Source organism: Dermacentor albipictus, chromosome 5, assembly GCF_038994185.2.
Source record: "Dermacentor albipictus isolate Rhodes 1998 colony chromosome 5, USDA_Dalb.pri_finalv2, whole genome shotgun sequence".
NCBI classification, from domain to species: domain Eukaryota; kingdom Metazoa; phylum Arthropoda; class Arachnida; order Ixodida; family Ixodidae; genus Dermacentor; species Dermacentor albipictus.
Genome location: NC_091825.1, coordinates 118734028 through 118758256, shown reverse-complemented (window position 1 = coordinate 118758256; position 24229 = coordinate 118734028). Strand labels below are relative to the sequence as shown.

Here is a 24229-nt window from a genome sequence, read left to right as displayed (position 1 = left end):
GATTCTGTTATATACCAAGCGCCCCAGTCCCTGGCGCCGTTTCTAATCCCCCGCGAGAAGTACTAGCGTAGGTTTATCTTCGAAGCGATGGCCCTTCGCGACTGGACTTTTTTTTTTTCTTTCGTTACGGCGAGCACAATATCGCTACCGAACAACCAAACCGTGTTCATTTTTCACTCGAACGGTGACACGAACGCTCCGAGCACCGCGGAATCGCCGGCGCGATAGCTGCTACACTCTTAATCGCGTATGCATACGCGCTTCGTTGACAAACACGATTATTATGCGTTTCTCGCCGTATTATACGTTCCCCCCGGCTATCCACACAGCCAGAACACCGGAGTACAATGGGGGCCTCTCTTGCCTCTCCCCGTCTCTGGTTTCTCATTTGCATACAGGGTCCCGCGATCTCTCGTGCACGTCGGAGGAACGCTTCGAGCCAAAAGTCCTCCGAGGAGCCATCGTCCGCGAGGGCCCGAACACAAAGCATCAGAAGCGCCACCCTGTATTACCCCTCCCCCCCCCCCCCCAACTCCCGGACGCCTAATTTCCCGTTTCGTGCCCCCTATAGTGTCGGCGCCTTGTCTTCGAAATTTCTCCCGGCCGTTGTAGATGTATGCGCGGATGAAAAGCCGTAGACTATAATGGCGGCCGGTCGTCTTCGCCGCTTGAATTACGCGCTCGTGAACAAAACATTAGCCTCGCATTGAATCAAGACTCGTCGCTTATCTTTTTTCTTCGTGCCTCCCGATTTATCCCGAGACGATTTCTCTATTCTTATTTTCGTAGCAGCTCCCGTGATTTCTCCGTTCTTTTGTTATCTCTGCCTGCATTATACGCGAGAGCTTCTCTTCTGGTCTGGCCATTGTGTACTGCATTCGGGACGATTCTTTGTTTTCTTTCTTTCTTCTTTTTCTTCAAAGCGACGCATCATTTCGCGTTCGTGTGTCTCCTTTGAATCATATGCTCTTCTCCCGTGAATTTGCTTGTTCCTTTAATTGCCTCTGCGAGAACGGGCACCGACGGGAACCGTGCTTCCGTCCTTTGGCATTTTGCGGTCCGCTGTGTCGTGAATCGCGAGATGTTCCCGAAACGCGAGTAGGGGGGGGGGGGGGGGGGGGGGCTTTGAAGTCGACAAACAATGTCCACGTGGCGAGATAAGCTTCCGCACAAACTTTCATCCTGCGAGCCGGAGAGTAAATTAATTTGAGTCGATATCTTTAGAAACGTACATTCTGCGCAGTTGAACGTGGGTGATTGGTGTTGGGGCACACCGTAATGCGAGTTGTTGACATGACGATGGGGATTATCGCTCTCGCATGATTTACTTGCTCGTGCCGAAGAATACGCGAATACAACGAAACGGCAGGGTTACGGTGGCGTGAAGTTTCTAAAAAAAAAAAAGTCTTTGTGGCGGCCGCAGCTTTTGCACCCTCCGTTTCGATGTAATCTGGTAAAAGGTGCGTTGTCGGCGAGCGACTTGCCAGTGGAATCACAGAGAACACAGACGAAACTGGGTTATTGCAACATTCGACCGATTTGTGTGTGGCTTCACAAATCACTGCACCCTCGAATGCGATATCGATAACATACTCATTAGCCACGCCGTGAGCTCGCGCGGTACTGTCTTTTCGTACCATCAATATAAATTCTTGGTATGCCCTCTATATAGCAGGCGAACTGCCCTTAGCCATGTGTGCAAAAGCATAATTAAACAGTATCGAAATGTTGGCTTCGATATACCTGTATGTTAGCTGCTGTCAGTGTTGATAAGTAGTAGTGTGCTGCAAGGTTATTTTAGCTGTCACCGCTCTGCTGCCACACGCTCCGTTTCTCGCGTGCTATCCTGCTATTGAAACGCTGTTCCTCTGTAGTTAGTTAGTTAGTTAGTTAGTTAGTTAGTTAGTTAGTTAGTTAGTTAGTTAGTTAGTTAGTTAGTTAGTTAGTTAGTTAGTTAGTTAGTTAGTTAGTTAGTTAGTTAGTTAGTTAGTTAGTTAGTTAGTTAGTTAGTTAGTTAGTTAGTTAGTTAGTTAGTTAGTTAGTTAGTTAGTTAGTTAGTTAGTTAGTGTTCAAGTTTGCCGTTGTCTTGGAATCATTCTTGGTTACACACGCGTTATAGAACTCTACGGAAACACTACAATATATTGCCTATCAAAATTATTTCTAAAAGCTAGCTTTCTTTTTTGCTATTTAATGTAAGAGGTTGGTGCCTTTATTGGTGCCGGTCACCCCTCTGTCCAGGGAAAGCAAAACTAAAAGCCCGAAAAGCAGTGAACGGCGCCGGAGACCAGTCAGATATCACGAACAATTGCAAACTTCCTCGCACGGGAAGGCACAGGTAGGCTTCTCCTCACAAAGACCATTGCTGCAAAAAAGCCAGCTTTCCGGGCGCTGCGGCGACTCGGCGGCTATGCCGTTCTCCTTGTTTCGCAAGGCCAGGTATTCGCGAAGCTCATAGTCCAACGAACAAAGGTGGGCCGACGCTGCGGCTATCATTTGGGGCATTTGTCATAATGTTCACAATGTAGCGTACGAACTCGCGCAGGCACCTAAGGTGCCATTTCTGATCTCACGCTGACTCAAGGTTTGCTTTTCGTGCGTGCGCAGGACTGCGTCGGGCCAGAGCTGCGTTCCACGCGTGGACCCCCTGACTGGACGGCCAAGGGAGGACGACTGCCACGCTCTGCCCAACAGGACTCAGGAGAACGTCTTCTCCTCCATCATGGCGCTGCAGTCTTTGCCAAACGTGAGAAAGCGTCGCCCTATCTCGCGCCTTGTTTCTCTGTAGAGAGAAATTCATTCATTCATTCATTCATTCATTCATTCATTCATTCATTCATTCATTCATTTGTCAATTGATTGATTGATTGATTGATTGATTGATTGATTGATTGATTGATTGATTGATTGATTGATTGATTGATTGATTGATTGATTGATTGATTGATTGATTGAAGAGAACGGGGTGAGCGCTGTACTATACGTTCACAATACAGCACCTATATATTTACTGATTAACTCAACAGGGCTGGTATTTTGCAGCGAAGCCTTTTCCGATTCTATGCTATTTCAGGCTTTTCACGCTTGGCCAGTGGTCAGAGCGACGGTCTGCCCACATTATCAACGCGATCGGACGGCCGTGTGTAGTGGATGATAAGAATAGCATAGAATAAGGCATAAGGCATCGCTACAAAATAGCGGCCCAGAGTGGCTAAAGCTATCCTTCTGTCAGCCTCCTTTGACCGATGAACATTTTCTTTTTTTATGTTTTCCAGAAGCACAAACTTTCAGAGACACGTTCGCACACGTTATTGTTCCATCTGCAGTTTTAACGTGCAGTGCCCACATAACCTCCTCAGCGTGAATACGTTACAGACCGCAGTGTATAAAGGTAATCCATTATAAAGGACGGACTGAGTGAATCTCTGGGTTGCTTCATTCTGTAGTATGCGTGCGAACTTGCCGCAATCTTTTTTATTATTATTATTATTCTGTGATCGCGTAAATGGCCCGTGAAAGTCGAAGACTGTCCGCACTGGAACTGGTGGAGCATAGAAACGCAGAATAACATGGTAACCTTTCCCAGGCGGCCAGATTCGAAGCACAAGCTGCCCCAGACAGCAGTTTCAAAACCATTTGCGCAATGTCCGGTCTCTCCTCCGACTTTCTCTGCCTTCTTTTTTATCGTCCTTGTTGCAACGTTTATCATCGAGGGATTTCGCACTGAGCAATACCCGACAAGTTCTTTTTTTATGACGAATAGGGCCGTCACCGCCAACGTAGATCACGAGTATAGTGACTTCTTTATTTCGTGCTTCAACTACCATCATTTATGATCATGACCCCCTGTTTACATCTTTCATGGCCCTACTAAATTTTCTTCCCGCAATCATCTCAAACGCGCGAGCCAGCAGCGCTAGTCTATCTCGCCTGGGCGTATGCAGCACATCAGCGCGCGAGGCATTGCCCGCAGCAGCCGAGGGATAGCGCTATGCGCGGTTTCTGCATCGTGCCATAACTTATCAGGAGGGCAAAAGAGGTTTAGAGGTGGTAGGAGGTGGGGGAGCAGAGAAGAAGAGGGGTTGAAGTGTACTTGGTTTGTGCGCGGGTCCCCGGGGCGGAGGCGGCACATTTAGGCCGGCGCCCATTCATCACGCTCCCGAGAAGCCGAGCCAAGCCGAGCCGAGACAGCGCGCCTCCGCCGACGCCGCCGCCTCCTCTTCCGCGACTCGCGCGTGTTTGCGCAACATTTGAGCGTTCATTGATTCATGAGTCTCAAATTTACGAGCCTGCACGCGCGCTGCGCGTAGCGCCGGGCGCGAGGTTGGCTTCGATCTCTCTTTGGCTTGGCTTTCTACCGGCAGACACCTCCTCTTCCCCCCCCCCCCTCTGCCCCGTCCCGTCTCACAGCATCTCCCCCATCCTTTTCCGCCGAAGATCATCGCAACTTTCCTGCCGCACCAATGTGCCACACGCCGAGTTAGGGTAGTACATCGCACGCAGCGCTAGCCCCGCTGGGAGAGAGAGAGAGAGAGAGAGAGAGAGATTGTGGAGAGGAACAGGCGGGGCCTATAAAATGTCTTTAAAGGGAGAGGAGGTCTGCGACATTCGATCTGTGGTTCTGGAGCCGAGCTGTATTACTTGGAAGAGAGTTCCCCTCAGTCGGGGGAGATGCACCTTTCCGGGTAGAGCTCACCGCGCGCTTGCCGTACTACGCATGGTCTAGGGAAAAGACGGGGATTGCGGGAAATGGAAATTCAAGATGATGAGCGAAACGTGAACAAGATTAATGCAGGAGCCAACGTTTCGACAAGTGGACTTGTCTTATTCAAGGCCTTCAAGAAGACAAGTGAACTTGTCTTCTTGAAGAAGACAAGTACACTTGTCAGAACGTTGGCTCCTGCATTCACCTTGTTCACGTTTTACGTATGGTCTGGAAAGTTGACATCGTGGGCTCGCAAGTCGCGAGCGCGCTGAAAAGGCGCGCCTGCTGTGTGCGGGCGTTCGTAACCATTCGAACCCGTCTATGTGGGTCTTTCCCCGAGAAAAAAAAAAAGCTGAGTGCGGCGAATAATTTAAGCGCCGCATGCAAAAATGCGCAGCACAGCATGACACATGCAGACGGGGTGTTGTCGTGCTCTTCGACGAAGCGCATCTGCATAATCGCGTCGGCATGTTCTGTTTAGAGCGTATGATCTTATTTTTTTTTGCGCGTGATTTTGAGAGCCTGATGGCCGTGCGGTAGTAGAATATGATAATTCTATTTGCAAAGTTCATAGACGACCACCCGTAAAAATTATAGTTATGAGAGACATCGCACTATGATTGCACCACGTCACCAATGTTACGCAAGTGAGACTTGTCTTGACGTCACTTCTAGATTCTGTGAGAAGACACGGGAAGAAATTTAACTTTCTCACGGCTTTGATGGCAACAAAACGCTTTTGCCGCTGAATGTACAGGTTGCTGGGCAACGCTTGCAGTGACACCATATTAAATACTTGCAGAAAAGAGATCCGTGCAGTGAGTTTTCTTTCGTTCATTTGTTTGAGCTACTATTGGTCCTTTACGGGGCAAAGATAGGAGTTGGACACATGGTAACAGATGGGAGAACACTCCTAATGGGAGAAGGACGCTAACACAGTAAGCTCTTTTCCTTGTCGGAACAAGCACGAGTGTAGACACACAAAAGGATCCCAAATAATAACCAAATAACTCTACAACACCCCATTCACACAATTGTTGTCAAAATTAAGAGAAAAATTGATACGGAATCGTCTTGCCTTAATCCTTCCACAACAGTCATGAGTTTGGTGGCATCCTTTTAAACATTTTTTATTACTTTACTTTAGTCGCACATTATTTTTAATTATTCCGAATCATCCTCGATGTGGTTCGTTTATGCGTCAGTATGCTTGTTTCTAAGTGAGAAGTAATTCATGATACTGGGGCAAAAAAAAAGGAAATGAGCGGTTCACCACCTATCCTTTTTGCGGGATTGCAGCAACACTAAATAGGCATTCTTCTCTTTCTTTTTTTTTCTTTCTTTTTGAACGAGGGTAAAGGGACTCTAAACTTCTATAGCGAGAGTAAATGAAATGCAGTGTTCGACGCTTTACACAAACCTGAGTTGCTCGTGTACTGAGATTTAGGTGCGCGTTGCAGAATCTGTAGGTAGTAAATTAATCCGAATCCGTTCAATACGGCGCCTCTCGTAGCTCTATACAGTGTTTCGTTGCGACGATAATCCCAATGAATAGTTATATCTTCTAAATATTTAGCGGCGGTTCTATCACCTGCAGCGCCGGGGACACAGATGACGGCTAGCGAGAACACCTCGTGGCACGCTAGTGTGTCGGGCCTCAACGGCCTCGTCAACGTTCCGTTACCGGCACCAGCGACAAAAAAAAAATGACTGGCAGATTTAAATAAACGGCGGTCAGGCCCAGAACGTTCAACCCAATCGCTCGATCAATCAATCATCCAGGCAACCAGACAGCCAGAATACATTAATTTAAAACTCATTCATTCTGACGATCAATCACTTCGTGTTTCTTCAAATATTACAGCCCATATAGCCTCGCGCGCATATTCAAATGACTGCGCGAACTAGCATCTTATGGCGTGATCATTGGCGCGATCTTGGTTATAGCATAACTTGCTTCGGGGCGAAGCAAGTTTGGTAGTTTGGCATATCGATACGACGCGGCTTCACCTTCTCGCGCAGGTGCACAGTAAGAAAGCCGAAGTTCACTCGCCTTCTCCAGGGAGAAACAAACTTAACAACGCTTTAGCTACGACACCGCCGTCGCCGCAGCCATGTCGTTGTAGCATAGTCGCGGCGTTCGACACCGGCTCACTGCGCATACGCCCAGTGTACGCCGACTGATAGCGCGATCATCGACCGAGATTGCGCGAGGGGGGGGGGGAGAGGGGGGGGGGACGGCAATAATCGGGGTAACCGGAAGGCGGCAAGTCCGGCGCTGGCGGAGCAATTGATCGCCGTCCACTAACGAGGCGTTCGCGTTCCCCTTCCCTTTCTCTCGGGCGGTGTGCGCAGGTGAACCAGTTCTGCGACGAAGACGAGCACCTGCACAATGACCGGGCGCCGACCAAGCAGAACGCCCTGTGCGACTACCGAAGCACCTGGGACGTCATCGCCAACCACCGGGACTTCTACCGCAGGTAACAATGCCGGGGACACCTGGCTTGGCAGACAGCTGCTCAAAAAAATTATTATAATAATAGTAATAATGAATAATGAGGAATAGTATAAAGGAGAATAAAAAAGAACTGTAACCCTGAGAGTGAGTGAGTGAAAACTTTACTAAGCTCCAGTAACATTGAGAAAAATATAAGCTTAAACTGCCTTCAATATAAGAGCTGCGGTAATTGGAGAGCTTTCGACTGTCCCTTCACTTCACTTCATTTCATTTTATTACCTTAAAGACCCCCGCGGTTGGGGGTGTTACATAAGGGGTGGGTTACATGTATAAATATAAACAAAGAAAACACGTAATGAACATAAATTATTCGCTGTTAAATACAGTAGCTATGCAATTAAGAAATTTAGATGTACAGGTGATTGCGGCGACGCGTCAGAATTTTTTTACGGAATATCGGAGACATGAATGCCAGATGTATAGTAGAGGTGGCGCGTTCTTACTACATTGTGTTCGGTCAGTGCAAATAGTACTGTTATCGCAACGACAGTATTAGCTGTGTAGGAGGAGGGGAGGAGACAAAGCAGAGGAAAGACAGGGAGGTTAGCCAGTGTAAGTACCGGCTGGCTACCCTGTGGTGGGGAAAGGGGTAAAGGGAATAAAAGGAGAAAGAAGAAGAAGAGGAAAAAAATGGAAGAAAGAAAATTCACACAGTAACGCGAAACTACGCGCTAAAACGTTCAAAGGCGGTCGCACAATTCGCATGTCCTTAAACACTTCAACAAAGCCCTTAAGGCCTTGAGTGCCGAAGCCCGTCTGGACCAATGTCCTAGAGCTTTTTCCTCTGTAAAGGGGCGATTGTCCAGTTTTGCGAGAGTGGTCACGAGCACTTTTCTTCGCACTGCGTAACGGGGATTAGCTGCGTAACTTAGCGGCTAGCATAATGGCATCTGCAGCAACGTCACTGTGAATGAACTGTGGCTTTTTTTTTTCTTTGCCAAGAACCTCAGGAAACACAAAAACGCTTCTGTCGCTTTATGGTTGAAAAAATAAGCACAGGATGTCGCCACTAGTTATGCTCTAGCTGTTTCATATTTCGAGTTTTCTGGTATTTCAGTAATTGAACGCCTTTTTTTTTTCAACGACAGAGAACGTTTCTTTTTTTTTTGTCTTGTACGCTTGTTGACGCCGAAGGAGCAGAAGAAAAAGGGCACCATCACGGAAACTGAAGGTTCACACAAAATTAAACTTTCCGTATACTGGGCTTTCGAGTCGTCGCTTTTCTTCTTTATTCCACTTCTCCTGTTCCCAATCTTTTTCTTCATCTTGGAACACCTAAGATGGAGCTGGGCGATGTCTCTGGTCCCTGTATCAAGAAAATTTCCTTGACAGCTGTGAAATGCACCACATGCAGCTCTGGACTGCGTACTCGTGCTGCTTTGCACACTTTGTTTCAGCCAGATTTATCGCGTGTCTGTGACTGCACTTACTGCGACAATCGGCCACATGTGCCATAGGCGTGTGGTTCTGCAGCACGTTTTCACATTCGCTTCACAAACCTGCTGCTGGCCCACTAAGCAGGACATACATCCGACCACATCCATCAGGTTCAGACACATTTCAACGGCACTTAATGCCCTCGCACGTCGTACATATCACGTGTCTACTGCTTACGCATGGTAGGATCCGCGCAGCGATCCATCGTACGAGCTGTCGTGCCAACAAACTCATCCAACAAGTTTCCAGCAGGATTCGGCCTTCGGAGCAGCCATGTCTCGCATCCGTCGCTCGTCGTATTTCCCACCGCATCGTGTACCAAATATCTACTGCCTAAAGCGAAGGATGCGCGACACTACTCCGCGTTGGTGCCCTCGTGCCACTTGTTGTGCGACAAAAACATCCAAGAAGCAACAGGTTCCGAAACAACTCTCCTTTCAGGGCCGTGACGCCTCGTATCGGATAGGGCAAACGGATCACTTGCAATCCGACGTGAGACTTTTTGCGCGGACAACCGCGTTCGGCGGGTTTTCCGAGCCCTCGCAACGTCGCATCAGACGTTAGCCACTTCGTGTACCGCGTATCTGATACTTAAACCAGGAGGCACATTGTATGATTCCCCTTAACAATCCCTCGTATCCGACCCGCCGTGCCATCAAACGCATTCAACACGTTCTCGACAGATTTCAACTTGCAGAGAGGCCTTTTTCTCTTATTTTCTTTTTTTTTCAGAGTGGTTGCACCGCACATGGTAGTGTCAGTAAAGCCGTCAGTACGGTCGCTGGAACAAGTTTCAAGCGTATAGGAGAGCCTGCAGTCCGATCTTCAAATAAGAAGGCACAAGCAGCGAATTCGCTTGAAATATGACGCATCCAACAGGTTCCATCAGGTTACAGCAGGATTCAAAAGCTGCAGCAGCCGTCTTTCAGAGGCGTCGCACGTCGCATTATTATAGTACGACCGCTGCTTATAGCAAGAAATCACGTGTCAGGATGCGCTGTACTGTCTGACGCACCAACAACTGCATCCGAGCTTTGCAACGGGTTTCAATTCTCCGACCGGCCACCTTTTAGAACCGTCGCAACGTGGACCAGCCGTTCCCCGAGGGGGCCGGCGCGAAGCTGTAAAAGCGCACAACGCCACCATTTCTCGGTCGCCACTTTTCTTCCTCGTCCGAAACACACTGAAATGGAGGGAGTACCTTTCCAACCCCTCCCCCCCCCCCCTCCTCACCTGAACTCACCCCTTCTCCTATCTCGGCGACCTCTCTCTTAGCCTAACCTCGTTTCCAAAACCCCCCCGCACCGGGAGGAGGTGGCAGGAGGAGCCCGCGTCGTACCCGAAAGTGGCCCCCGAGGCAGCCGCCGGAGACCTTTCTTCCTACCGTGTGTGCTCACTTGAGAATTTCGGAAGACGAATTCCCGAGCGCACCACCTCCGTCGCCACCGGCAGGCAAGGCAGGCAAGGCAAGGCGTTTCTCCTTCTCGCGGCTCAAGAAGAAAGAGGCCGTCGGAGCGAGCGCGCGTAGCGTTGTTCCCGCGCGTCGGTGCGCCTGAAATGCGAAACGTGGCGACAATATCTCCGAGAAGTCGTCCGTCCCCCTCCGTCTCCCGCACTTTTCCTTTCTCACGCTTCGTGTCTCTCTTCTTCCACGTTGTTCTCTCTCTCTCTCTCTCATCCCTCTCTCTCTCAGCTTTCGTTCTCTTCGTCGGCGCCGCTCGCAAATTTGATTTTCGCCACTCGCGCGGCGCCACCGCGCAACCCCGGACGGGTAGTGTTGCACACGCAAGCCAGTGTGCTCTGGTTCTGTGCCTATTGTGGCCTTGTCGGTGCACTCTTCCTGTTCTAAGCGCAGCACCGCCGCAGCCGTCGCCGACGTGCGACGAAACACGCGCCCGGTGGCGCTCTATCGAATTTCGTTTACGCTTGCTTTCTGTCTCTTCGTGGCTCTTGTCTATTTCTCTGCTCCTCTGTTTCCAGGTCTCTCTCTCTTGCTGTCTGTCTTACTCTCTATGAAAATCACTACCAGAGCTCCTTCTTTTCTCTCTCTCTCTTGCTGTCTGTCTTACTCTCTATGAAAATCACTACCAGAGCTCCTTCTTTTCTCTCTCTCTTGCAGTCTGTCTTACTCTCTATGAAAATCACTACCAGAGCTCCTTCTTTTCCCTCTCTCTTGCGGTCTGTCTTACTCTCTATGAAAATCACTACCAGAGCTCTTTCCTCTCTCTCTCTCTCTCTCTCTCATTTTCCTTTCTCGCCACACGAACTTTCCCCAAATGAATGAAAACGAAGCCTCGGGAAAATTAAAACCGCGTATTTGTGCTGCAAGCAACCTTGGCGCGTAATAGCCTTTCTTTTAATTGACTCTTTGCTTGCGCATTGCAATTAGCTGGTTCAGGAAGGCTCTTTGCAATCGCTTTACAAGCAGATGCAAAACGCCTCTAACTAACGATGCAGTGGACAAACTAAGCAAGTCATGGTGACGTGGAGACGCGAGACGCAAGCGTTTGCAGAGGGTCAGTTCGCCAGTTGAGTGTGAACCTCTTATTGGCGTGCTGAAAATGCATTCTTTACAGAAGGATAAGGACTTGGCTGCAGCGCACAGGGCAGAAATCTACTAGTCACGAAAATAATTTTGACAGTCCTTGAAAAGAAAAAACGCGCGATCAATTAATTCCGTGAGCAAAGAAGCAGCTTAAGATGAAGTAAGGGTAATGTAGTCAATCGGTTCGGCGTAAGCCCGCAAGGTGGAGCAAGAGTTTCATCCACCCGACCGTAGCTCGAAGCTGCAGAGAAAACCACCTGGTTACTCAGAAAGCGGGTTTCTCGGAAAGAAAGTTTGCAATGGAAGAAAAGCTCGTCCTGGTACGGAAGATCGAACCTGGTACCAACTTTTTTTCCTGGCGCTGTAACTCTATCGTCTGATCTAACCAGGAGACTGGGAGATTGCAGAGCGTAACCGAACTGCAAAAATTTACAGAGGTTTACTTTGCAGTTTCGTGCTACAAGGAAAACTGACTTGCGAACGACATGTTTTCCTCTTTCAAGAACAGCATAGTCGCAAAGAGTGTCATCACTGAAGCGTACTGGTGGTGCTGGCACACACACCTGCGATGCTGAAATACACGCCAACCGCGAGAATCTCCACGCGCGGTAATACAATCAGCGCCAGAAAGGGCAACGCTTCGCAAAATGCCACAGATTTCAGTTTCTCTCGAATAAGCGCCAGTTGATCAGTCGATAAGAGTATATGTCGCCTTGCTGGAAAGTTCTAGCTTCGCGTGATATATGACACGTTACCGTGGTGCGTCAAGCCCCCCAGCGCATTCGTGTCTTCAGCCCCTGACTGCCTACTTATATTTAGGTGCACGTTAAAGAACCCCAAGTGGTCGAAATCTCCGGAGTCCTCCAATACGGCCTGCCTCATAATCAGAAAATGGTTTTGGCACGTAAACCCCCGTAATTTATTTTAATTTTAACGCCTGACTGCCGCGGCACAATTAAGTTACCGTGATTTCGTAACAACGCGGTTGCGTCTGGACCAGTCGAGACCACCCGCTTCGATCCAATTTCATCCTTGCAACTCTCTCTTTCTCTTTCTCTCTCTCTCTCTCTACTCGGTGACGGTAAGAAATAAATCGTAATATCAGCCAACGCTTAGCACCATCTCACGCTGACCACAAAGTATTAGCTATGTTTTCTTGGTGTCATCGAGACCAGCTATTTAGTTTTGATGCTACTAGGCCTAGAGAGACGGAACCAAGCCTGGAAAGTGTTTTCGATTTCCACCTTGCAGGTGGTGCCACATCATTCATTACCCGTTGGCGATGCAACGGTGGCGCTTAAAGCTCTAAAAGCCTACTGCGTCACTGCATGATCAACTCGATTCTGCACTCTAGTCGAGTGCGCAATGACGGCATGATAAAACGTCGATAACTCTGACTATCGCGGTTCCGCGGAGAGGCAACGCAAGCGCAGACGGTCCAACATATCGCGGTTGCGTCTCACGCAAAGCTAAAAACACATCATTCAAGTGGTGCTGCGTAATCAAATTTGAAGCGTGAACACGTATTGACCAGTTTGTCCCCCTCCACGTCCTTTCTGTTTGCAGAAACCAGGCTGGCGAGCGACTCCTAGGCAGGACGCGGTTCCACTACGTCCAGGAGGCACCTCTGCGCGTGGTCATGGTCGTGCAGGTCACCGCCGCCAGCGGAATCAGGGTGAGCGGCTTATCTACGCTTTCGTCGGCCACGTAGCTGACGTAGACCGTTGTGACGTCAAACCCGATAAGCCATTTGCGTCCACAGCCACCGAAGCAGGTGACGGGTACTTTTTTTTTTTTCAGAAGCACTCGTATTCCTCTTAAATATCTGTAAACCCTAGAAGTGGGGTTGGGGCAACACATAAATTATAGGTATACTCGTGTTGAGAAATAAAGGGGGAAGGAGGGGGGGGGGGCTGACTAGGGCGAGCCTCGTCTTAATCCCACGAACTCCGAACTAAACTACGCTAATTTTGTGATTGATGGTAAGTTCTAACAGAACCTCCTCCATTGTCTGCAGGAAACAGCTCTTCGTGTAAGTTTTTCTTTTTCACTTGACACTGAGCATACCCTTCCTTTGCTTGACCGTGCCGCAACGTGGGATGATATAAAGTTACAGCGCAGCAGGACTGGGGCATGGCCAGGAGCAAACAAAAAAAAAATCCCCCTTGTAGAGAGCCGTATTGCAACTAAACTTTACTGACGCCAGCAGTGGCAGTATATCCTACTTCGCGTCCTGCGACAATAAGGTGTAGTCGTAAGTCAGCGTCGCGTGTGTTTAGCCTCCTCATTCTTGCGCTTGCTTTCGTGAAGCTGGGCTAACTTTAGTCAAGCTGAGCTAACTTTAGTCGCGAACTCGAACTAACCGGCTTGCGCCAGTTCCCGTAGCGGGTAACATCGCTGCGGATTTGGAAAGTTGAAGTTGGAATTGAAGTTTACGTGCTCATTGGGGTGCGATGGAGAGGCCAGAGTATTAAAAAAAGTAAGGAACGAAAGAAACAAAATCTTAGTATGGAGTCTGACAATCCACTCAGTCCCATTTCCTGTACTGGAAGAATCCGGGGCAAACAAAATTAGCAAAGTGGACGCAAATCCTTTTTAATTTGGTACGAGGTTTTAGCCGGAACCTATTTTCTCTGCAACGAGCCAGACGTAGGATCGAATCACGCGGCCCAGAGGCTTAGAACGAAGCGAGAATACAGCGCGTTTAAGCGGTGAGCCCGTAGAACAAGGGCAGCAACCTGTACCTTAAGTTGACACCCAACGTTGCTTTTGTCTTTTTTTGTCCACGGTGGCAAACAGCCACGAAACACGAGAATGCGCGAGAAGTGAGGCAGACGCAACAATGCCGGAAACGACCGACAGACACAACACGTGTCAAGAGATACGGTCGGCCGCGGTAACATAGACAAAGAAAATGAATAGGAAGGAAGGAACGAAGGAAGTAACAAAACAAAGAGAAAGAAAGCAAGAAAGTCGAAACAAATGTATTAACTGAAGAGAGAGGTAGAAAAAAAGGCAAGACCGAAACGAAGAATGGAGAGAAGAAATAAAGAATTGGATTGGAAAAAATGAAGAAGAGAAGAAAAATAAGGTAGAAAGACGGTAGACTTGATCCGCTATATTTGCTTTCTTTTTCTTGTTAGTTTGTAAGCATACGGCAGCACAGTTTATTTTGGCGAGCATATCGGTACCGGTTAATCCGATTTGCCGCTCCATGTCCCTAAGCAGTTATTTTCACCCGGGAATGTTCGCTGATGTGCAATAGCTAAAGCCATCACCTATACGCTGGCGCGTTAAGCTCGTGTGTCGTGTAAGAAAGAAAGAAAACAAAGAAAACTAATAATAATAATAATTATAATTTACACGTCTCTCAAGGCATGCATACGCGACACGTGTGACTTTGCAGTTTGTGCTGTACACAACGTAACACAAGCTGCAAAAGACAGCCCGTGAAGAGTCACTTCGCTGTACGCTTGCAATATGCGTGTGCTAGACAGTATATGTACTATAATTTGCAGCCTTCGTAAGTATCAGCCTATTCTTTCTTTTACCCCGAGGACACGGGAACTGGCCTAAGGAACTGCCGAGATTGCCTCGAGCCTGTTCCCTCATCACGGTAATGTCCACCGTTGAATGTGCATAAGGGTGTAAATCTGTCTATAACTCACACCATTACACCCGAAATATCGTAGGGATGTAAGTTAGACATATTTGCACCCTTAGTATTACGCTAAATCTACACCCTTCTTGTTTTAAGGGTGTAAATTATTTTACAGTGTATACAGCGTGCTTACACCCAATCTACACCCTTCTTATTACACCAAATCTACGCCCTTCGTGTTTGAATGGTGTAAATTATTTTACAGTGTATACAGCGTGCTTACACTTAATCTACACCCTTCTTGTTTAAAAGGTGTAAATTATTTTACAGTGCATACGGCGTGCTCGCCGCCTCTCCTGATGTCTTCGTCGCCGCCTGTCCCGTCGTCAAACCTGCATTTGCTACCAGTGTCACGCTGACGCATGGTGGCTGGGGTCGAAATTTAAAGTACGCTCGCTCTAAAGGCTAGCGCGAAATTGAAACGACTGCGGTGGTAGGCCTTGCCAGCCCGTTATTCGTCGATCACTGTTAACGGGAAAGTGAGAGCAAACCATGGGAGGAAGTAGATTCAGAGTGCAGGTTCTTTGTAGCTGTACGAGGCGTATAGGGGCCACAGGTTGGCGCTTGTAATTTTGCTTAATAGCTTATATTTTGCTGCGACAACACGTATCGTCTCAAAAACTGAGTTTGCTTTGTCTGTCTTATCCGTTTCGACGAATCGTTTGGGATTTCTTTTTCTTTGTTTTCTTTTTTGCCCGCATTGCAGACACGCGAAAGTGGTAGTACCTGCGAATCCAACCCACGTCCTCGTTTCCCAGCCGCGGTGGCGGCATTTCAATGTGGGCGAAATGAAACAAAAATTAACGAAAAAATGCTCGTGTATTTACATGCAGAGGAAGACTTTAAAAAAGAAGGAACAGACTGTCAAGATTATGTCAGAGCTATCCGCTGTGGCGTCCCTGATGACCTGCTCTATACACTTTCAGGACGTTAAAACTCCACACCTTGCAATCAAAGCAGAAAGCTGGGCTAGTTGGTGATTCATCATTATTCAAAAGACTAGCGCAATATAGCAGGTATATATAGCGCAATATAGCAGGTTCTTTGGCATTGCCTTCGGTCAATGCCAAAAAGAAAACACAAAAGAAAAGTTGAATAAGTTTCGTAACGCAATGCACAAGATGCAATAAGAGCAATAGGAAGGTAAGAACGAGAGACAGAGGACAGATCACTGTGCTTTTCTTGTATTCTTTTATCTTTTGTTCCATTTTGTGCAATACCTTGCCGAAACTTTTCAATACGAACCAACTACTCCACAACAGAGTACTTCTACGACAAGTCGAAAATGCTACGTTAGCATTTCTCCGAGAAGCAAGCAAATTTAGCGTATACAGCGCAGTTCCGCAACACCGCGAAGTGCGTGAACTGAACCCCGAGCGAAGTGCGACTAGAACCTGCCTCAAGGCCCGAGACCTTCCGTCTTCCTTTCAGGCGGCGTTTCGGCAATACCTCCACCCGCTCCCTTTCGCTCGCTCACTCACCTTCGCCCCCGCCGGTGCCGCTTTTTCTCTTTCCATCGCTTTCTCGCTCCTTCGAACCTCATTTTATGGAAAGCCACACTTCTTACTTCCTTTTCTTTTTTTTTTCTTACCCCCTTAGTCAGCACGCGTAATGCCCTTTCCCGCACACGCCGCGCATTCATCCGTCTCCCTCGCTTCTTTCTCCCATACTTGAACTCGGGGGCCCGCCTCGCGCGTGTTCGAGCACCATTACTCGGACCTGGGGTCCTGTTTGTGCACGTCCTCCCCGGGCAGCAAACACTGCCCCGAGAGGGTGACGAAGAAGAAGAAGAAGAAAAGTAAAGCATTTAGTTCGCTCGCCGCTTCTTTTCGGCGGCGTCAGCTCTGCGGAGAGCCACCTTTTGTTTCGCTAATTAGGCCCGCCACGGAATCAGAGTGCTCGCTCATCGCTTCCTGTCGAAGATGGAGAGAAGAAAAAAAAATAAAAGCACGAGGAAAGACGAGCGGTGGTTGAAGAGAGAGAGCGACTGGCGGGGGGAAGGGATAGAAAAACATCGCCAACCAGCGGCAGCAACAGAAGCAAACCCGTGCTGTGCACGCCCAATTAGTACCGTCGATGTGTGTGTGTGTGCGCGCGCATGCGCGCGCACACACACACACCGGACTCAAGCTCTTTCGGTCGACGACCGCGAATCGCGTTCTTGTGCGTGTTTGCCTCGTGTCTGGTTGGCATTGCGTGTTACGCCTTCTGTGTATGTTTAGAAACGAGCGCGCCTGTCTGTTTTTTGTTCAGTTCCACTGGTGCGGCATGTTCTTCACACAGGAAAAAAAAAACTATTTCTTTCTTGTCTTCTGCTTCGCAGCGGAGTCATCTGCTCCACTTCGCTCGGCTTTCTGCTATCTAACGCGCACGTCTGCGCGCGCTGTAGTCTTGTATAAGTTCGCCACGGTGGCAAGCCAAAGCCAACGCCATGTCCTCGCGACGAACCCTTCGAGTGCACGCCTCCCACCCTCGTTTTCCACTATTTTTCTATCATTTCTTCTTTGGCCCAGCAACAATGTACGTCACGGTTTCTTCATCTCCCTCTCCCGTCTTCTTTGCCCCTCTCTCTCAGTGCGCAGAATGACTCGACGGAGCAGACTACACGACCGAGGTTATTTGTATTCTCCCGCGGCTCCTTACAGATTCGCTCCCTAATTCGTCTGCTCGTCGCGCGGCCAAGCCTAACGCTCTTCGGATCATTACGCGAATCGCAGCGCCACCAGTTTTCTTCTTCTGCTCCTTCGTCGTCGTCTGCTACCCGCTGTCGTTTGGCCGGCTGTCTTCCCTCCTCCTTCTGCCTGCTTTCCTTTTTTTTCTTTTATTTCTGTACGGGTAGAGGGCCAGTGGAACAACCCTATTCTCTCGACTGTACCCTTTTCCTTCGCCATCCCTTCCCCATTTCCCGATTTTTTTCGCGGGAACCGAAGCAAGGCTTTCCTCCTCTCCTTCCTTCTCCACCTTCGCATCGCGGACCGGGTACCTCCTTCTCTCGTGCCGGTGTCCGGACCACGTCGCGAGCTCGACGACCCGTGGCCATTGACCACCATGCCACTGGGACTCGCGCGTGCGAGGGATAGGAAAGAGGGAGAGAGCGAGTGAGCGAGTGCCGGTTGAGAGGACGGAAGGTTGACGCGGAAGCGCGCGCAGTGGTCATCCTCGCCGCACCACGGCCCTCCAACAATCGCGCGGCGACGTTCTCGGAGGCTATAATTGGGCCCCATGGACCTGGGGGGGGGGGGGGGGCGGGGGGGGGGGGGGCGGAGAAAGTCCAGAGGCCAGTTCCGTTCTCATATCCGCCTCCTCTTTCTCTTTGTCCTTCGTCACCTTGTTTCAACTTCTCCTTTGTTCTTCCTCTGTCTTACGTCATCTTCTTCTGTGTTAATACTTCCACTTGTACTTCTTCAGTTCTCACTCCTGTCCTCTTCTTCAAAACTGATCTATATATATATATATATATATATATATATATATATATATATATATATATATATATATATATATATATATATATATATATCAGGGGCGTAGCCAGGGGGGGGCTTATGGGGCTTCAGCCCCCCCCGAAATTTTTTCGTGCTGTCCATGCACCGCCGACCAAAGCGACCCCCGGCGCCAGAAATCACTCTGGATTTTGTCTAGAATGTGTTTTTGACGCTCGAAAAGACATTTAACCGCGAAGATTGCAAACTCGGGCTGGATTTCGTGGCAACGCCCATACACCGGGAGTCGCATAACGCCAAGCAGTCCCATCCGAGCACAAAGTTTCAAGGGCGCTTTGACGGTGAGCGGGCTCGCCGCGGCATCTCACTAAGGCCACGGAATCTATGGAGCGCATGGATAACAATTGCGAAATTTTATGGGTATAAATCTCATAAGCTTTTGATGTGAAATGTGCATTGACATTTCCAAAGTTGTGCTTTAGATTTTCAATTGCGGAACTTTGTGGGTTTAATGTTGTTATAAACATTTGACGCCAAAGGTCTATTGACTTTTCTAAAGTCTTACATCGGAACATACAACGAGACAATTAAGCCAAATCAACACACTAGCAGACGAGTTGACAAAGCAGGCAGCGAGGTCCAATGAGACGAAGCGTTGGGGTGGTTCATTTGCGCCGTCATGTCACATAAAAAATATCAACATTTTTTTTAACCTACGCCAGAACATTCATGTCAAGACACTAAAGCCAGCCAAAGTAACTACGTTCTTATTTATTTTTTCTACTTTGACTTTTATTCGCGAGGACACATTGAGCCTCTTCAAATTTTTTTTTTTTTTTTGTTCTCGCTACCCTGCCCGCGGGCTGCCCGAGCCAGCCAGAGCGCATACGTTTTTCTCGTATGGCCCCGACCACCATGCGGTGCAATTCGGTGCGCGTTCGGTTTGCTCTGGCCGGGTGTATTTTCACCTGACAGAGTTTTGGACGCTTTCTGGCTAGCAGACGACAAAAAAAAAAAACAATGGTCGCTCGCCGCCATCACTGTGGGGACTCGAAGGATTGCACCGCATTCCTTGAGCGGAACCTTTCCGGAAAGTCTTGTTTCGCCGCTGTAGGATACTGAGTAGTATGCGTATGGTTCTCAGTGGACCAAGCGTCTCATGTTTTCTTCGGCATTCCTCCCATAGCCCCATTAGGTGCCCGAAGTGGGCATTAGATTCTGGCCAACATACTTTCCTATGCGTTTTTTTTTTTTTCACTTCGATGCCTCCGCCTCACAGAAAAAAAAAATACATTGTTGCGGCGCAGCGAATTGTCGCATGGTGAAAGTTCGATTATGATACTTCTTTTGCGGAAAGTAATGGGCGACGGGACGCTTCAGTTGCCGGATACGTTTATTATATTATTGCGAAAGCAATTAAATGGACACTCCAGGCGCATTCCTGCCATCGCCCTCATGTTTCGTATAAAGTCCAAGGGTGATAACATCGGGACCACACGCTGCATGCTGTATGTGCGAGTGAAAGCGTAGGAGGGGAAGTGGAATGGGTGAGCCGACGATGGTGGCTCAGTCTTGTGTGCGCAAAGGACAAAAGTGGGGAGCAAGCGCGCCGCCTTTCGTCGCGCGCAATACATCGGCGGGAGTGGATGGAATGGGGGCGGAATCTAGGATTCTGTGAATCTATGATTGTGCAACATGTTTATTTGCCTTGTTTGACGCATTATATACAGTTACTTCTTCTTACATACATAGACTCATTGGAGACTTATACGTATACTTAAATATCTTGTTGCGAGGTTTTGTGTATACATACAGTGAACTTTGTTTCCAGTGACACTTTTCTGTCCTTTATCAAGCCGTATTTTTGCATTTGCATATCCCATTGTATCTTTGCATTTCTAATGTTCGAGGGCGAGTCAAATGAAAATGAGCCTACCCTAACCGCGCAATAATGGTTCGGTTCATTATCTGCGAGGCATGCGCGTAGGAGAACGACATTTACAAAACTGACACGCAGGTGTGAAGATAAATGTTCTTTAATGACCTCATACACTGGGTTGAATATGGTTGCGTCACGTAATGGATACGTCAAAAGTTGAACAGCTCGGTGTCGTGAAGTTTTTGACAGCTGAAGGTGTTTCCAAAACAGAAATTATTCACCATATGACTGCCGTGCTGCCGTGTACGTTGAACACTTCATTTCATGACCACTGTGAAGCGTTGGAGCAAACGGTTCAAAGGACGATATATATATATATATATATATATATATATATATATATATATATATATATATATATATATATATATATATATATATATATATATAGGGCCAGTGGCGTAGCCCCCCCCCGAACAAAATTTCTGGCTACGCCACTGATATATATATATATATATATATATATATATATATATATATATGTGTGTGTGTGTGTGTTCTCATCGCACACCTGCTGTAATCTGCTGCCAGAGCGCGCTGCCACAGCCGCTGGTTATTCCATCGGCGCTGGGCTGCCGGCACGTTTTATATACCATAACAAAAAGAAAACGAAACACTCCTCTCTCGGTTCTGTCGCCTTGGCTTCGATCGAAGATCATCCGCGTTTGGCTGCGCAAACGAGAGCGGGACGCTCCCCCCTCCGAGATGTCTCTTTTACAGCAGCGACGTCCAAATTAGCGCCCAATGAATAGACCCGCTTGAATCGCGGTCTCCCCGGCATTGGTGCGCCGGGAGGGGAATTGGAGTCCGGAGCGCTTCGTCGGTTACGAAAGCGAGGGGAAGGGGTCTCCGGAAGGCGATAAGGACTGCTGCTTCCTTTTCGCGGGGTCGCATTAGCTGTCAAATCAAACGAAATCAAATTGTGGGGCTTTATGTCCCAGGCCAACGCGTGGGTTACGAGCGACACCGCATAGTGAGAAAGAGGAGGAGAAGGGGGATGGGGGGTGGGATGAGGGGCTATGTAGTCTCACTATGGAAGCTTGACATGCGGAGCTCCATGGAGAGTGATATGTCTCTTTAATGGTACGCGTGACCAGACCCAGTGTTCTAACGACGGCGTCACCGCGTCAGGCCGGTAATTGTCCCTGAATGTATCAGTCCATTGCTTTCCCAGAAGATGTACATTAACACTTGGAGTTACCTCCCTTGCGCACTCATGGCTTTTGGGGATGGGGCTGTAGCTCTGTAGGGAATCGAGCCCATGACCTCGTGCTCATCCGCAGAGTGTCATTGTCATTGTGTCACTGCAGTGGGTGCATTAGCTTTCAAAGCTGCCCCAACCCCTTCTTATTTCTCATTCTTTCTTCTATATGGAACAAGGTCACCTTCTGAAAAAAAAAATTACGTCCGAGTTAAACCGACGCTCTTGCAAAGCTATGACATTATATAACTCGCAATTAAAAAGCAATAAACGTCGCGGGAAAGGTGACGTGAATAAAATGTGACGCAAAAGAAGGAAAGGCACAGTATACAGCGGTGTCATATTTCCCATGGCGGACAAAGCAATATGGCGTGCGGGCTATCTAAAGTCAGTTTCGTAAGCAAATTTCGTGAATCTCTTGCGTAATCAAGTTTCTCAATCCTGGATATTGTTATTTTTTACGAAACGCCGACAAGAGGCGCGCACCTCTCTCTCTCTCTCTCTGGCGGCGAAAACGGAATCTATTTACGAGAAGTACGACCTAATTTTCTAGAAATGGTGTAGTTGCAAATATCAAACTCCGATAAATGTTTCGTATCGCTCCTGCATGGGCATGCTAGCCTAGGTCTTAAATCAGCGACATCTAATATCATCCGTCCATCTAAAACATGTTTGTCGTAAAGGATAGAGTTTCGGCACAGGGCCCACACAAAACACTTATATAGAAAAGCAACCCCGGCACGGCCCATCTCGCGATGAGCATCGACGTTAATGCGATTGACATTAAGGCAGCGTGGCGACGCGTCGTATTGCTGAGGACACCTTTATTTCCAACGCGCGGTGAGGGAAGTGGGTTAAAATTTGCTATTCGCATTATAGTACGCCCACTCGCCGCAGCGTCTACACCTCCGGGCGCCGCAAACGGATCTTCCCTAAACGCTGCCTCTCAACGGGAGCCATTTTTGTCCCGCTGGCGCTGTAGAATTGGGGTTCAGCATATCTGTCTTCGAATGAACTACGGCGCGATTGTACAGGCGTCTTTCTCTCATCTAGAATCGCACGTGTTCTCACTTTTATCAGCGGGATATCTAGTTTCCTTTTCTCTTTCGCGAGCGAGACTGACGTTTCAGGGGCTAGATAGCAGACGGCAGCAGCAAAAGGGGTGAGTAGGTTAAGAATGTGGATCGCGTCAAAAAAAGCACGAAAAGAACAACGTGTCTGAGGTGTTCGATTTTTTTATTTATTTTAGTCATAACCATATTAAGAAATGCCAGAGAAGTGGAGGAGAAAGTAATCACAATGAAGAGGTATCTTTAGTTCGGCATCCGCTGCACCGACGGCTTAGACGAGGTGTGTGGCATTTAAAAGAAGAGGTTAAAAAAAAACAAAAAAGGAAAGGTTACAGGCGCTTCGTTATGCGTGGAGGTGCGATAACACCCGGATCCGGGCCCCACAATTTCGACCGCATCATCGCGCGATTAGGGGATCCGCTTTCGGTCCGTTAAATGTATATGTAGTCCGGCTGATAATTGTCTTATTCCGCGGATCAAGCGAGACGAAACACTGCGACGCGCGCAGGAGGGTCGCCGCAGCTGGGAAAGGAGGGAGAGGAGGTTGGTGAATGCGTGCGACCTTTGCGCTCGTTCTGTTTCGAACGGAAGCGAGAGGCAAGGGTTAATGAGCCTCGGTACGCGCAGGGAAAAAAAGCTCCAGAAAATTCGCGCAGTCGGAGAAGGGTTGACACACTTGAAACGTGCCTCCGCGCGAGGTGGAGGTTGGGGAGAAGCGTGTTTGGACGATGGAAAAGGGAGTGAAGAGGAGATCTGGGAGTGGGCGATGGGGGGAGAGGGCGTTGCGGGGTAATTAACGAGTTCAGTTTGTCACCCCGCCTACCCTGTGTTTAACGTGCAGAGGGCAAGCGGCTGGTTGACCTGTCTAGGCTCGTGCACCCCCCTGCGCGTTATCTAAATCACCATCGAAAATAATTAGTTCCTCCCTACGCTCGAGTCTGTCCTATTCGATCTGCCATTGCACGTCTCATTTCCGTCCTGGCGTTTTCGTGACGGTGACGTTTCTATTCCGGAACCTCCGCTGCGCTGAATGCACTGTACACGCACGCGCACGCACACACACACACGGACGCGTTCTCTCTCACCCCTTGCCACCGTCGCTTCATTGGACGTGTGGAACCAAACCACCGCACGCGCTGCGAATGGTGCATTTGTACTAACGGGTGGTGTCAATCGAGCGTATGAACACCGTCCGGAGGTTGCAATAATAGTTTAATATATTGTAAGCTCAGTCTAACAAATGCGCGTTCGTCTTATCAAGTGCATTCGGCTGAACTTCGCTTGACAAAAAAAAATTAACATTGTCGTAGTTTCGCCCGAACGGCGAAGTATCAATTGCGGTACCAAATTAGTATACAGCTATACGAAGTAAGGATAGTAGCTTTATCGGCCGTATAAACTTGTAAACATTCGCTTACTAACTAAATGAAGAAGCACGGTGTCACACGCGCACAGGTAAGCATGAACGCATCTCGCTCGATGACCGTGGAAACCCGCTGTCGAAACGCTGGAGTGAGAAATCGCGGCAGCTGCAGCGAGCGGCTTGACCTTCGTGCTGTCTGTCGCATCAACGCGAACGAACTGTAGAAAGCCACATCGCCTACGAAGCTATACCGGCACTACGCGCAATCTGCAAGCATCGCAGATCGCTTTTAAAAATGAGGCCCGCACGGGCGCGCACTTTGGCGATGTCGCAGTTCGCTTTGAAGA

General features: G+C 48.5%; 1 protein-coding gene across 2 annotated transcripts in view; it reads left to right on the top strand.

Moving 5' to 3' along the window:
• Positions 1-24229, top strand: part of LOC135916237 (calcium-activated chloride channel regulator 2-like) — a 558001-nt gene that overhangs the window by 492595 nt on the left and 41177 nt on the right. For both annotated transcript variants that reach the window (XM_070538796.1, XM_065449547.2), the window contains exons 6-8: positions 2608-2746; positions 7061-7185; positions 12772-12880. In XM_070538796.1, the coding sequence (XP_070394897.1) occupies positions 2608-2746; positions 7061-7185; positions 12772-12880 (373 nt within the window). The remainder of the gene's footprint in view (positions 1-2607; positions 2747-7060; positions 7186-12771; positions 12881-24229) is intronic.